The sequence below is a fragment of the Panthera tigris genome, chromosome B2 (assembly GCF_018350195.1).
Source record: "Panthera tigris isolate Pti1 chromosome B2, P.tigris_Pti1_mat1.1, whole genome shotgun sequence".
In the NCBI taxonomy this organism is placed as follows: domain Eukaryota; kingdom Metazoa; phylum Chordata; class Mammalia; order Carnivora; family Felidae; genus Panthera; species Panthera tigris.
In genome coordinates, this window is record NC_056664.1 from 127,197,491 (window position 1) to 127,212,373 (window position 14,883).

The 14,883-nt window shown below is 36.9% G+C and overlaps 1 protein-coding gene across 2 annotated transcripts in view; it reads left to right on the top strand.

Moving 5' to 3' along the window:
• Window positions 1-674: 674 nt before the first annotated feature.
• Window positions 675-14,883, top strand: part of VTA1 (vesicle trafficking 1) — a 68,581-nt gene continuing 54,372 nt past the window's right edge. The window contains exon 1 of one of the 2 annotated variants that reach the window (XM_007096372.2): window positions 675-828. In XM_007096372.2, coding sequence (XP_007096434.2) covers window positions 717-828 — 112 coding nt within the window. In that variant the 5' untranslated portion in view covers window positions 675-716. Of the gene's footprint in view, window positions 829-7,556; window positions 7,667-14,883 lie in introns of those variants that run through there. The other variant, XM_042987238.1, reaches the window with a different exon arrangement.

Sequence of the window (14,883 nt, forward strand, 5' to 3'; positions counted from 1 at the left end):
AGAAATAAATGACTTCCAGATTATTCATTCGCTAGTGGATACCGACCCAGTTCAGATGGAAAATTCAATTTTCTTTAAGCTTATGTGCTTAAGTGCTTAAGTTGGAAAAAAGTCTGGGTATTTTATCCACTGTATCAATATAAAAGAATTCAATATAAAATTTTAAACACATCATCTCTCATCTCAGGCAATAATTGAATTTACTGTTTCTACAATCAGAAAGGTTTCTACGGACGCTATTAAAATAATCTGAGGAACTGGAAGTGATAATTCCTGAATGATGTCAACGACAATTCACTTTACCCTTTCTCCCAATCAACAAACTTTATTCTCTTCCTGTTTTCCCCTTTCTACTTTCCGTCTCGCTAAAGAGAAAAGAAAAAAAGAAAAAGAAAAAAAAAAGGAAAGAAAAAAAAGGCCTGGGGGACGCAAGAAAGTAAAAGAAAACAAAAACTCTTTTCCCTCCCATCCGCAGCCAGCAGAGAGCGCTGGTGCCGCTTAGCCTACACTGGTATCTAACCCCCCAGCCCCCCCCCCCCCCCCCCCCCGGAGCCGGGTACACTGAGGATGTCCCTGCTGGGAGCCCGTAGTTGACTTGCTGTCGCTGAGCAACGGAAAGTGGGCGGGATTTTTGCGCGTTCGTGCGCGCGACCTGCCGGACGGAAGCGGAAGTGTCGGTAGCGCGCGAGTAGGAAGTGGTGATTCCTGGAATAGAGATGGCCGCGCTTGCTCAGCTGCCCCCACTCCCCCCCCAGTTTAAGAGCATACAGCATCATCTGAGGACGGCTCAGGAGCATGACAAGCGGGACCCTGTGGTCGCTTATTACTGTGAGTCTTTCCGAGTCTCCGTGCCTCTCCTTACCCTCCGGGGCCCACACACCACCCCTTGGTTATTAAGGCAGGCCCCGCCCCTTCAGCTTTAGACCTGAGCTTTGACCTCTGGCCTGCCCTGGGAACACAGTGCGGCCCCGCCCTTCTCTGGGATTTCCCCAGCTTCCCCCCTCTTTCCCCCTCGCAGGCCCAGAGAGACAAAACTTAAAAGCACCCCTGGTTTTCGTCGCCTCTCCAGTCTTGGGCTTAAATATTGCCAAACTGGCTGCATGGGCTCATGAGCTCAGTGACACACTGTCTTAAGGTTTTCTGTGTATACTCAGCAAGTCTCCTGTCTCCAGAATCACCTCGACAGTTAAGTAATTGTGTTGGGGCTAAAACAAAGGTGAGTGTCCCGAAGACGGTAGTGATGTGGACAAAAGGAAGAAGGTAGACTAATTGAAAACATAGTAATAAGTGCAGGTTAACTATGACAACATGAAAGCCCATTCAGAAACTCATAAATGATGAAATGGAGATGAGTTGCTAGGAAACTAGCACTTGAATTTGACCATTTTCCCACCAGTGGGAATTTTTTGTCTTCTTTGAATAATACCTGGGGCCAAGACATTTGGTAGCAATACTATCACTTTGGTTGATTATGAGACCTATAATCTACAGTTGATAGAGAACAAATTAGGTTGTTCAAATTTTTTCCTTCGTAGTATGTCTAGTAGTTTTTTTTATGTAAACTTTAAACTTGATGGCAAATAAAACATGTTACCAAGCAATTGTAATCTTCTGTGAAGGACTTATAGCATTGAAAAGCTCAATATAATGTGTCCTCTGTTGTGAACATTGAAACGTTCACTAAAATCTGGTCTACTTTCATCCCTGTCAAACTCCAGTACCCCTATTTCTCAAGTATTCAAGGCCCTTTCACACCTCTACGTTCTTCAGTTTCTTGGAATGTCTACCTGTTTTTTTTCCGCTTGGCAAACTCCTCATGATACAAGATCTAACCCAAATGTCACCTCTTCTGTAGGCAGAAAGTTGATTATTCTCTAGGCTCTCTCCCACTTTATTCAAATCATACAGTGTTATTTCCATTATATTTGTTTTCCAGGTTCCACAAGTAAGGAAGGACTATTAATCATTTAATCACCTTGTACTTATTGAACTTCTTCCTGTATCAGGCATTACTAGGCACTGTGGTTGCAGTTCTTGCATTCATGCAGCATATATACAAGTAAGGAAGAGAGGATATTAAACAATAACATGAGCATATTATATGGACTAGTAGAAGGTTTTGAATACAGACAAAGCAAGGAAAAGAGAAGGGAGTACTAGGAGTAGGGTGGTAGGGAGCAAGGAGGGGATTTCACTTTCAAGGTAGTTATGGAATGTGTCACTGAGTTCATATCAAGCAAAGACTTGAACGAAGAGAAAGACAGGCTTTGCATCATCTGGAAAATATAGAGGGAATAATATATGCAAAGGTCATGAGGCAGGGGCTTGTTTGAAGGAGGATCAAGGAGCCCATTGTAACTGGAGTGGCTATAGCAAGGAGAAAAATGATGCGATAAGGTCAAAGAGGTAATTTCTAATAACAATGAAGTAACCCTTGAAGGAACAATTCAAGGAACCCTTGAAGGAACAATGAAGGAACCCTTGTTCCTGTCTAAAACAAATTCCCGTTCATGAGTTCTGTATTACATACCTTTGTGAATGAATACCTAGGGACTTTTATTTTCTGTGTCGTCATCTTCCCCCTTTTGCTATTTCTTTCTAAACTTGCCCCAGTTTTTTTTTTTTTTTAATTTAAAAAGAAAAAAAAGCTGCCACTAGATATTCTTGTAAAGTTATAGTCCTGTCTGCCTAACTTCAAAGGTAAGCTTGAAATAGTCGTGGGTATTGTCTTTACCTCCCTTTCTCCCAGAGCCTTTTTAGTTCATTGCAGTCTGCTTTTCATGCCTTTTATTTCACCAAAACTGCTCTCAACAGGGCCATGAACAAACATTTGCATTGCTAAATCAAAGTGGTAGCTAAAGAATATTTTTGTTATGAAACATATGCATATTAAAGAATACATATAACGTGTGTATGGTTTAAGGAATAATAAAATGAACACTGAGGTACCCACCATACTTGAAGTTATTAGACTTTTAAATTTTGTCCAATCTGGTGAGCATGAAATTCAAGCTGAATTTGCAATTCACTGAGTCTTAATGAGGTTGAACGTCTTTTCATATGTTAATTACCATTTGTGATTCCCTTTTGAAATACCTATTTATTGCTTCTATTTTTTTTAATTTCAGTGTTTATCTTTTCTTAATAATATACTAATCATTTGTTATATGTGCGTTGCAGATGTCTTCTCCAAGTTCATAGTTTGATTTTTTGTACTCTGTGAAGTCCTTTGATGTTCAAAAGTTCTTAATTTTAAAATATAGCCAATTTATCACTCTCCTGATTTATATTCTAATTTTCCAGGACTTGATTTCTTTTCATCTACCTTGTTTGGGACTTTGGCATACTGGATTTGCAGATGGGTGTCTTCAATAAATTCTGGAAAATTCTCTATTATCTGTTCAAGTATTACTTCTCTGTTCTCTACTGAAATTTTGACGAGACACGTGCTTCACTTTTCTCCTTTGTCTCTTAATGTTTTCATCCCTTTGTGTCTCTGTGCTACATTGTGTATAATTTCTGCAAGTCTGTGTTCACCTCCATATATCCTATTGTATAACCCATTTGTTGAATTTCTGTTTTCATTTTTTATTTCTGGGTGTTCTCTTTTTGTTGTTTTTAAATTGGCCTAGCCGTTTCTGATAGTCTTTTGTTACTATATTTTTAAACACTTATTTCTTTAAAAGGTTTATAAATATTTGTTTGTATTTGTGTTCTGATCATTCCTATAGCTGCTGTACATGTGAGTCTGATTCTGTTGTGTAACAGAAGACTGCTCGTGGTGACCTCTTTACTTGTGATTTGTGCTTTACACATACCAAACCAGTGTTCTTCAAACCTTGGGGTGCAAATAATTCTACAGGAATCATATCCCCAGTTCTCAACTTCTGTGTTTCTTTTCTAACAAAGCTCCTTTGATCAGGGTAGCAAAGTAGTATGCTGCTTCTCTTTTCCCACATCCTGTTCACAATTGCCCTTCTCCTACTTTAAAGAAGAAAGGCATACTCCCATGCCTCGTGAGTATTTTTATGGTGTGTTGCCCTGGGGGAGAAGGTGGAAAACCTTCCAGGGTGTCTGGAAAAAAGGGACAATTCAAATTACTGGTATAGTGGAGTTTCTGTTAATTAAGGTATTAAGGAGAGCTTCCTGCCCTTCCCTTTTTTATATGGAAGAAAATGAGAGCAAAGAATAAGCCTTTATTTGAAAACGCTGGGCATGAGAAAAGATGTCAAAAGCAACATTCTAATTTGGGGAATGAGTGCAGAACATTTTATGAGGGGGAAGAGAAAGGATTGTCCTTAGATATTAGTAGCCATTGTTTGATCATTTGGGATTTAATCCAGAGGGGTGGTGAGGGACATTTTGGGATCAGAGTCATGTGTGAGAGAGTGTGAAAAGGTTTAGCTGTGAGGACAAAGACATGCAAGGACCACAGTGGAAAAGTCTGTCTTTCAGAGGTCTCGTATGTTTATAAATATATCTGTTTAAGGGCAAAGCCTCGCATTAAAACCTGGCCTGAGTTGCAGTGTTCCGAATTCCCAGAATGTAAGACTTCCTGAAATGACCTCACCTTTTCATTTTCTATTCATTATGAAAGAATATCATTCCTGATAGAAGAGCAAACCCCAAAAAGCAAAGGAGAGATGCTGGAAAGGGTAGTGCCTTGTTTCATCCAAGTGACATAAGGATTTGCGGCTGACTGAAATTTTGGAATTGGAAGTCAGATGAGATGCGGTGAATGGGGACATGGGTTAACATCTATTTGATTGGAAAATTAAATCGTATTTTTCTGAAAAGTAAGCCACCATTGGCAGGCTGGTTTGGCATTAGCAGCAGGTTTTGCCATTTATGTTACACGATAGACATGCTCCAACTAAATGAGCCTAATTTTCGGCTCTGAGGTATTTTGTTTTTTCAGAAATACATTTAAAGCAAGTAATAACATAAAAACATTTGAATTGGTTTTGAGTTTTTCTAACGTTTTTGTTTTCTCTGCCAGAGCATGTTGAAATGAACAGCATTTCAGTTTTCCCAATCTTGTTTCAGTGTCTTAGAATAAACAAGCCTCTGAATGAAAGGACGTGATGAATCCTCGTAAGATTTTTTGGTATGCTTCACAGAATTGAGAAAATGAATAATTCTAATGATGGGGTGACAAGTCCTTTTCTCGTTTTAAAACAAATTTTGAGACTGACCTATATGAAATATCAGCTAAGAGAGATTATTAAAAATAGTATTTGACGATAGATGATTTTATGCTTTTTAGCCTGTAACCCAGAAGGAATGAAAAGAATTCTGTGATTCTGCTGTGACAAAACTTCCATTCTCATCTACTGCTTTATGTGAATGAACTTTCTCTGAAAGAGAAAGTTTCTCTGAACTTTCTCCTATGTTAAATTCGTAAAAGTGGGAATAGAACCAATACATTACTCTGGTTCATTATGACAGTAAATCATACTGATTCCTAGATACACAGTTTAGCTCATTATAAGACACATTAACAGTAAATTTTACTTTTTCTTTTTAATTATTATTGAAATGTATAACATACTGATGTTGTTTTGATCAATTATTCATTACAATAATCACAAAAACCTCAAATCCAGAGGAAAAACTTTAATGCTTAGCACCTTATTTCACAGGAAGTTTTGATAAATTTAAATTTCCGTTTTTATACATTTTTAAAATTGTTTTAAATGTTTATTTTGAGAGAGAGAGAGAGAGAAAGCAGGGGAGGGGCAGAGGGGAGAAAGAATCCCAAGCAGGCTCAGCACTGACAGCCCTTAGCTGGATGTGGGGCTCAATTCCATGAACTGTGACCTGAGCTGAAATCAAGAGATGCTTAACAGACGGAACCACCCAGATGCCCCCAATTTTGATACTTTTTTTTTTTTTTTTGCAGAGAAGTATGCTAATCAGGTTAGGACTTTTGAGCATACAAATATATTCTTTTATAATAAAATTCAGTAGGATAAGTAAATGGAAATGTAGGTTAAAAGAAATAACAAAATGTATCATTTCTGACTCTTGAAGAAAGAGCTTTTTCCATTTTAAAAGAGATTATGATACCAAATTGTTGATACTTAACAGCTGAAAGAATGATATAATTTTAGATGTCTGAATTCGATGTACAGAAGTTACATCTTTTATACTTGCTTAAATATCTGATGAAAAGTGATAGATGTCAACTTAAAAGTGTGTGAAGGGATACATTTCTATAATCTTCGTGCAAACAATTTTCTAAATTTCCTAGAGCAAAGAATTTTTGGTGAGGAAAAAAAATGAAGATTATTATGCTGAAGTACTTGCTGACCAGTAAAGCTCCCTGTTGTCTTTTACTTGTGAGGCTTTGCCTGGCATCCCCCTGACTTCCTCTTCACCTGGCTAACTTACTAGTACTGATTCAGTACAAATTCTACATTCTATAGGCTGTTTTTCATCACCTCCAAAGGATAGTCTAGAAATTGTTCCAGTGTGCCCCTCATCTTAATTACATAGTGTTATAAACACTTTTTACCTTTTAATCTTCTATATTCTCCTGAAGGACAGGGAATAAGTATCTTGTTTTCTCTCACCACCTGGCACATAACTGACATTCATAAATATTTAATGAATGCCATCTCTCAATGTTACTAACATTTCGCTAGAGCATAAGCTCTATGAGAGCAAGAAGTGTGTCTTACTTGATAATCTTGGACTCTCTGACTCCTAATATAGTACCTAAGACATGGTGGATATGTGTAAATTTTGTGTGTTGATTGAATAAATGAACTATATAGTGACTAGAGAGTAATTTATAGCTTTTTGACATGCTCTAGCTACAGTAAGGAAATGTAATGGAAAGAATTCCAATGCTCTGTTTTATAATTTACCTTACTATGTTTAAAAAATGTTTTAATGTTTATTCCTTTGTTAAGAGAGAGATAGAGCACACACAAGAGAGAGAAAGAGTGGGGGAGGGTCAGAGAGAGAGGAAAACACAGAATCTGAAGCAGGTTCCAGGCTCTGAGCTGACAGCACAGAGCCCGATTCAGGATTTGAATTCATGAACTGCAAGATCATGACCTGAGCTGAAGTCAGATGCCTAATCAGCTGAGCCACTGGGCGCCCCTTACCTTACTATGTTTATAATGAGTTTTAGATGAAGTCATAGGTGTAGCATCTAGCATAAGGTATAGTTATTGTGCCTCCTCCATTTTGGTATTATATGATTTCCAGAAACGATTTATCTATGGGCTTAATGTGAATACCCTAGTGTTTTATCATTTTTTAAATTATGACCTTAATATTTCTATATTTGTATGTTGTTTGGTCTTATGTTTTCTTTTTAAATCAGGAATGTATATTGAATGCTATGTATCAAATTACCTTTGTTTTACTATTTGTGCAAGTGCTAATGTGCTTGTGCTTACTTCTTTGAACTTGTTAATTTAGTAAGTTATAACAAAATAGTAAATGTTCTCATTTAAAACATCCTTCCATTCCTGGAAAGAATCCCATTAGTTTTTTTTTAATTAACCTTTTTTTTTTCTTTTTTCTTTTTTTTTTAGATAATTGTAGACCCGCATGCATGTCCCAAAAATAATACAGAAAGATCCTGTACCCTTTACTCCATGTCTTCCAGTGGTAATGTCTTGCAAAAAAAAAAAACAAAAAACAAAAAACGGTAATACTATGACCAGAATATTGACATTGAGAAAATCCACCAATCTTATTCAGACTTCCCCAGTTTTATGTATATTCCTGTGTGTGTGTGTGTGTGTGTGTGTGTGTGTGTGTGTGTGTGTATTTAGTTCCAAGCAGTTTATCAGATACAGGTTCCTGTATCACCATAGTCAGGAAAACAGTTCCCTACGAAGGATCCCTCGTGTTACTTTTCTAAATCCACATCTGTCTCTTGTCAACCTTACCCTATCCTTGTATCCTAGCAACCACTAACCTATTCTTCATTTCTAAAATTTTATCACTTAAAAAATATATAAATGCAATCATACATTATATACCCTTTTAGACTTGACTTTTTTTCACTCAGCAAGTAATAATTGCCCGGAAGCTCGTCTAAGTCGTTACATGTATCAATATTTTGTTTCTTTTTAATGCTCAGTAATATTCCATGGTATGAATGTACCAGAGTGTAACAGTTCAGCCATTGAAGGACATTTGGGTTGTGCTATGATCTGAATGTTTGCCTCCCTCCTCCCCAATTCATGTTGAAATCCTAACCCCCCAAAAGTAATGGTATTAGTAGATGAGGTGTTTGGGGGACGAGTAGGTCATAAGGATGGAGCCCTCATGAAAGAGATGTGTTATGAAAGAGATCCCACAGAGCTCCCTACCCCTTCTTGGTATTTAGTTTTATAAGAAACTAGCAAAACTTTTCCAGATTGGCTGTACCATTGTACATTCCAGTCAGCAACGTGAGTGGCGAGTGACCCAGTTTCTCTCTGTTATTGCTGGCATTTGGTATGTCACTCTTTTTTTATTTTATTTTTTTAATTTTTACAGAGAGTGTGTGTGTGATCAGGGGAAAGAGGCAGAGGGAGAGAGAGAGAATCTCAGACTTCCATGCTCAGCACAGAGCGTCTGATGAGATCAAGAGTCAGATGCTCAACCAGCTGAGCCACCCAGGCTTCCTGTGTCACTATTTTTATTTTAGTCATTCTGGTAGTTTTGTTAACGTCATGGCTTTAATTTTTATTTCCCCATGCTACTGAAATTAACATCTTGTGCTTATTTAGTATCTGTATATCACCTTTCAACAAAATGTGTTTTTGCCCCTCCCCCCCCTTATCTTTAGTTTTGAGAGTTCTTTATATATTGTAGTTACTGTAAGTTCTTAGATATGTGTTTTGCAAATATTTTTCCCAGTCTGTAGCTTCTCTTTTGTCTTCATAACGGAGTCACAAAGTTTTAAATTTTGCTACTACCCAGTTTTTCAGTTTTTCCTTTTTTATATTGCTGTTGGTATCAAATCTGTGTGCTTTATTGTGTATTTTTCTTAGTGTCCTAGTCTGTTTTTTCTGTTTTTCTCCCCCAAGAAGAGTTCCTAAATAATATTGATTTAGCTCTTTTTTTTTTTTTTTTTTTTTTTTTTGAGTGTTATCGTTGTCAGATTTTTAGTAACAGTGTCATGCTGGTTTCCTAAATATTTGTTGAAAAGTTTCTCCTATCTGACTTGGACTAAAACACAGTAGGTCTATCTCTCTCTTTTGATTAAAGAAGTCCTTGTAGAGCAAAACTTTGTTCTTTGGGGGGAAATTATTTTATATATTTACCAATTTCTTCCATTTAAAATATTTTTGGCTTGGGGGTACCTGGGTGGGTCAGTCAGTTAAGCATCCAACTTGGACCGAAGTCATGATCTCATGGTTCGTGAGTTCAGGCCCCACATCGGGCTCTGCACTTACAGTGAGGAGCCTGCTTGGGATTCTCTCTCCCTCTGTCTCTCCATCCCTCCCTCACTCGCACTCTCTCTCTCCCAAAATAAATAAGTAAACTTAAAAAATACACATTTTTGGCTTGAACCTGTGTTGATATATTAAAGTTTTCTAGAATATCTTCCATTTCTGTCAGATTTGCAAATTTATTAACTAGAAATTACAAGCTTAGCCTTTTTTCCCTTCCCTCATATCTTTCACAATCAATCAGTCGTTAAATTTTAAAAATTTTACTTATCTCCTCATTTTCTTTTGGTATATGCCATACCCTTATCTTACACCTAAACTACTGACAGAGGTTCCAAGTTTCTACTTCAAACAGGTCATCCCTTGAGCCACTAGATTAGAACAGGTAGTCTGTTTTAAATGCTTAGTTTAAATAAATAAATAAATAAATAAATGATAGAGTTAACTGTAAACACTCAAAAATTCTGTATGACACACACTACAATTTTAAAAACGTTGCATAGGAAAAATATTTCCAGTAGATGAGACAAAGGGCCAATATCCGTGATATATAAAACACTCATAAAATCATTTTATAAAACCTAAGATACCCATAGAGAAATGGACAAAGAACATGTATATACAACTGCTGAAGGAAGGAATGGTAATCAATAAAATTCAGCATAACTAGTAATGTAAATTAAAATCACTTACGTTTTGAGACTAACTCAGTAGGTTAAGTGTCTGACTCTTGATTTCGGCTCGGGTCACGATCTCCTGGATCGTGGGTTTAAGCCCTGAGTCTGATGGTGCGGAGCCTGCTTGAGATTCTCTCTCCCCCAACCCCCGTCTCTGCCCCTGCCCTACTCAAGCTCCCCCTCTCTCTCCCTCCCTCCCTCTCTCTCTCTCTCTCTCTCTCTCTCAAAATAAATAAACTTAAAAAATTTTTAAAACAAAAAATCACTTACTTTTTTTGGCTGTAAAATTTTAACAGTGCAGATGAATATACAGTGAAATCTCCATTGACAAGGCAGTGTGAATTGTTACAAAAGTTTTGGAAAACATTTTGGCAAAATGGATTGAATCACAAAAATATCTGTAATTCAGTAATTCTAGTTTTGGAAAGCTTGTCCTTGGGAAATAATCACAAATATATTGAGGGCTTTATGTGGAGTTCTCTGGATGATTATTTATACATTTGTGGAAAATGCGAAATAACCAAAATACAGATCACTGTGGAGATGGTTAATTAAGTTATGGCATATCTACTGGGTGGAAAGTAATGTAATCATTTAAGAATTACAAAGCATCTTTTGTAACATGGGAGGAAGTTTGTATGAAAATGCAGGATATAAAATTGTGTGTATACACACACACACATACATAATTTGAACTTTTTAATGTGTATATACTTGAAGAAAAAGATTGTGGCTTTTAGTTTCATAGATAGTGTTTCTTTTGAATTTTTTGTTGTTTGTTTTCTGTTCTGTAAGTGAACATATTCCATACCATAAAAAATTTCAAAGCAAAAGCTTTATTAAAACCAAGTTGTTTTTTTTTTTTTTTTTTTTTTTTTTTTTTTTTTTTTTTTTTTTTTTTTTTTTAAATTTTTTTTTCAACGTTTTTTAATTTATTTTTGGGACAGAGAGAGACAGAGCATGAACGGGGGAGGGGCAGAGAGAGAGGGAGACACAGAATCGGAAACAGGCTCCAGGCTCTGAGCCATCAGCCCAGAGCCTGACGCGGGGCTCGAACTCACGGACCGCGAGATCGTGACCTGGCTGAAGTCGGACGCTTAACTGACTGCACCACCCAGGCGCCCCAAAACCAAGTTGTTTTTTAAAAGCCCCCTATAGGGGAGCCTGGGTGGCTCAGTTGGTTAAGCATCTGACTTCAGCTCAGGTCACGATCTCGTGGTCCGTGAGTTCGAGCCCCACGTCAGGCTCTGGGCTGATGGCTCAGAGCATGGAGCCTGCTTCCGATTCTGTGTCTCCCTCTCTCTCTGCCCCTCCCCCATTCATGCTCTGTCTCTCTGTCTCAAAAATAAATAAACGTTAAAAAAATTTTTTTTTTTTAAATAAAAGCCACCTATAGTAGCTCCATATGTAAGTGCCCTTAATTATTTGAACTCTGAAATCGTCTTTAGCAGTTCTAATCAAGCTGAATTTCATTGTTTCCCGAACCTTTCTCATTTGTCTCTTCAAGTCTTCCAACATTTTGTTCACTCTGTCCTGACAACTCTTTACTCCTTCACCACCCTTACTCTACTTTATCCTTACGTACTACTTGAATGTCACTTTTTCTGGGAGGCCTTCTCCTAAACTTCCTAAGGTGCTTCTTTTCTTTGTCCTCATTGTGCTTTGTATGGCTTTACCTTAACTGCTTTTCATTTTCTTTTGTCTCTTCCAGGCTTTAAACTTGAGGCCTATTGTGTCTTCTAGGCTTTAAACTTAAGCACCCTTCTGGGTGCTTTTTATCTATTTACAGTGTCACTTAGTGCTAGGCCACTAGAGATATTGACACAGTAAAGAAAAAGGGCTCAAAAATGTCTGTTAAATTGACTTGGATTGTAAGGCAACCTGTGGTCCCTAGAGGGAACTATGGCCATAGAGTTGTCACTGGATAAAGAAGCAGACAAGTAACATTCATGTAGCTCTTGGCATTTGTAACAATGCTTTCTTTCAGGATATCTGATTTGAGCCCTACAATCATCCTGATTTTTCTGTTAGTAAGTGATGGAATAGTTGTATGAAAAATCTTTGATAGTAGGTGGTAATTAGAAAACCAGTTGCAGAGTGAGTGAGGGTAAAGAGACTATCCTAATTGGTGAAAAATGAAAGGGGGGCAAAAAGCCAATGCAGTGTAATCTGGGAGATTGTAATAACTGAAGGGTAGAAATGGAAGACAGGCTTGATGTTATTAACATAATTTTGAGCAACGTGTGTGTGTGTGTGTCTCTCTCTCTCTTTTTTTTTTTTCCTTTAATGAAGCCAGAAAATATTTGAGTCTCTAAATGTGGACTCTTTATGGTAAATATTTTGATTCTGTCAGATTTGGTGTTGTAGATAAAGCTAAACCCCATAAAGAGTCCTTCCCTTGGTATTAGCTTAAGTAACTAAACATAGTTTCAAGTTCGGTTTTTTAAAGTTTCCTCTAGAGGGTGACAGTGTACAATTAACAGACTTAATGAAAGCGTAGATGTTCTTTGAGAGTCATTTATGATCATAGGAAAATTAAAAACAGTTGTTCAGGAAGTTGTAAACAGGTATGGCCATTTCAATTCTGAGCTGTAACAGAACATGGGGTGTAAAATTGTAATTTAGTTTAAATAAAGGCTAAATAATACGGGAGTTTTTAATTGATATGTTAAATCAGACGGGTTTGAGGATTAATAACCAGTTGCCTATTATTTTTTTTCTGTTGTTAATCACACAGAAATTAGATCTTTTGAAGCCAGTGAGACAAAGTTAACTAGACCAGTAAAGATCTCCCCCTTACTTACTGATTTGTGAATCTCTGTGATTAATGGAAGTCTGTAGTCCTGTTGTCAGAGTACTTATCATTTTTTATTACAGGCTGACTCAGGCTACATGATTGTCGCAATCACAGGTTAATAATAAAGCAAAGTTGGACAGCTGATTTATCCATTAACATTCCCCATTTATTTACCTTTTGTTTGTTTTTGGAAATGTGTTGCAAACATGAATTTTATTTTTTTAAAATGATCATTGTAATAGTTCCTCCTAGTTTTGAGTGAAGTAAATCATTTCATTGTTAGATTCTCAGTCTGTCCCTAAGGTTGAAGGCCCAGGGGGGTGGTGTCAGGTAATTCGTCCTTTACTGTCATCGTTTTGCTTTGGCACCCATGCAGGTTTAAAGCGCCTTTTTTATGACAATTATGTTTGACGTTCGAGGTGAAAACTTATTTTTGAGCAGCATGTTATTACATGAAAGAGGCTTCAATGCTTGTGAAGTTCCTGCTTTCGTTCACTTCATCGTTTATTTTTCTGTGGCTTGTCAGGGTTTTTTGGTTTTTAGATGTTTTTTAACCTCAGTTACTGCTTCTCTTTGGAAGCACTTTGGATTCCCTTGTGCCTCAACTATGGGCTTCTTAGATATTCCTCCTCGTTTTATTTTTTTAGTGGTTGCTCTAGCGTTTATGTTAACTTATCATAGTCTACTATCATATAACATACTGCCTCAGATTCCAAGTAAGAACTTTTCTTTTCCCTTCTCCTATCCTTTGTTTCCATACATTTTACTTGTAGATATGTCATAAACCCTAGCATACATTTCAATTTCTTTAACTGTCATTTTTTACAAGAAATTTATAAAATGAAATAAGATGTTGAAATATTTTCGCACATAATTACCATTTTCAGCACTTGTTACTCCTCTCGTTAGATCCCACTTTTAAATCTCGTATCATTTTCTTTCCTGTGGAAGAACTTTATCATTTCTTACACAGGCTTGCTGCTGGTAAATTCTTTCAGCTTCTCTTGTGTGAAACAGACTTTAATTTCATATCTATTTTTGAGATATTTTTGCTGGATAAAGAATTTTAATTTGTTTATATTTTTCTTCAGCACTCAATTCTTTTTCTTTCTTTTCTTTCTCTCTTTTTTTTTTTTTAACCACACCTCCCCACCCTCTTTGGAGAATCCAGTTACACATACATTAGAACATTTTTTTTTTTTCATAACTCACTGAGACTCTGGTTTTCTTTTTCTTTTTCTTTTCAATCCCTTTTTCCCTGCGTAGAGTAGTTTTTATTGCTGTGTTCTGAAGTACACCAATCTTTCTCTCATGGTGTCTAAACTTCTGTTAATCCCTATCCAATACATTTTTTATTTCAGGTATTTTTCATCTCCAGAAGTTCCATTTGTGTTATATATGTTCTGTTTCTCTCCTCATTCATGTTTTCCATTAAATACTTCATTATGATTTCCCAGTAATTTAATGTCACTGCTATTTTTAGTCACTTTCTGTTATTTTGTCAGTGTTTGATCTTATTGGGCTGTTCACATTCTCCTGCTTATCGCCACCTTAGTAATTTTTGATTCGTTGTAGGACAGTGAATTTTAAGTTCTCGAACATCTAGAGTTTATAGTTTTGAACAGATTTGATCTGGCCGACAGTTAAGTTCGTTGCAGTTCAGTGTGATATGTTTGTGCCTTATTTTGTTTGTTATTAGTTTTGGCAGCCGGTCTAAGTAGCTCTGAGGACACGATAATCCTCTACTAAAGCATATCCCAAATTTAGGGTCTCTACTGAATATTTTGGATAAGCATTAAGGGCTCTGCACCCTGGCTGGAACTTGAAAGCATCCCAGTTTTGGGGATGTGCTTTGGCGATGGTTCCACTCACGGCTTCTGCTCACTCTTTGACTTTGTGGAGTTTCCCTGTATACCTACACCTGGTAGTATTCAGCTTAGCCTCAAGTTTATCCTTGGTCAGATTTCTGGGGTTCTTTTCTGCATGGATTCCACTCTTCTGAACT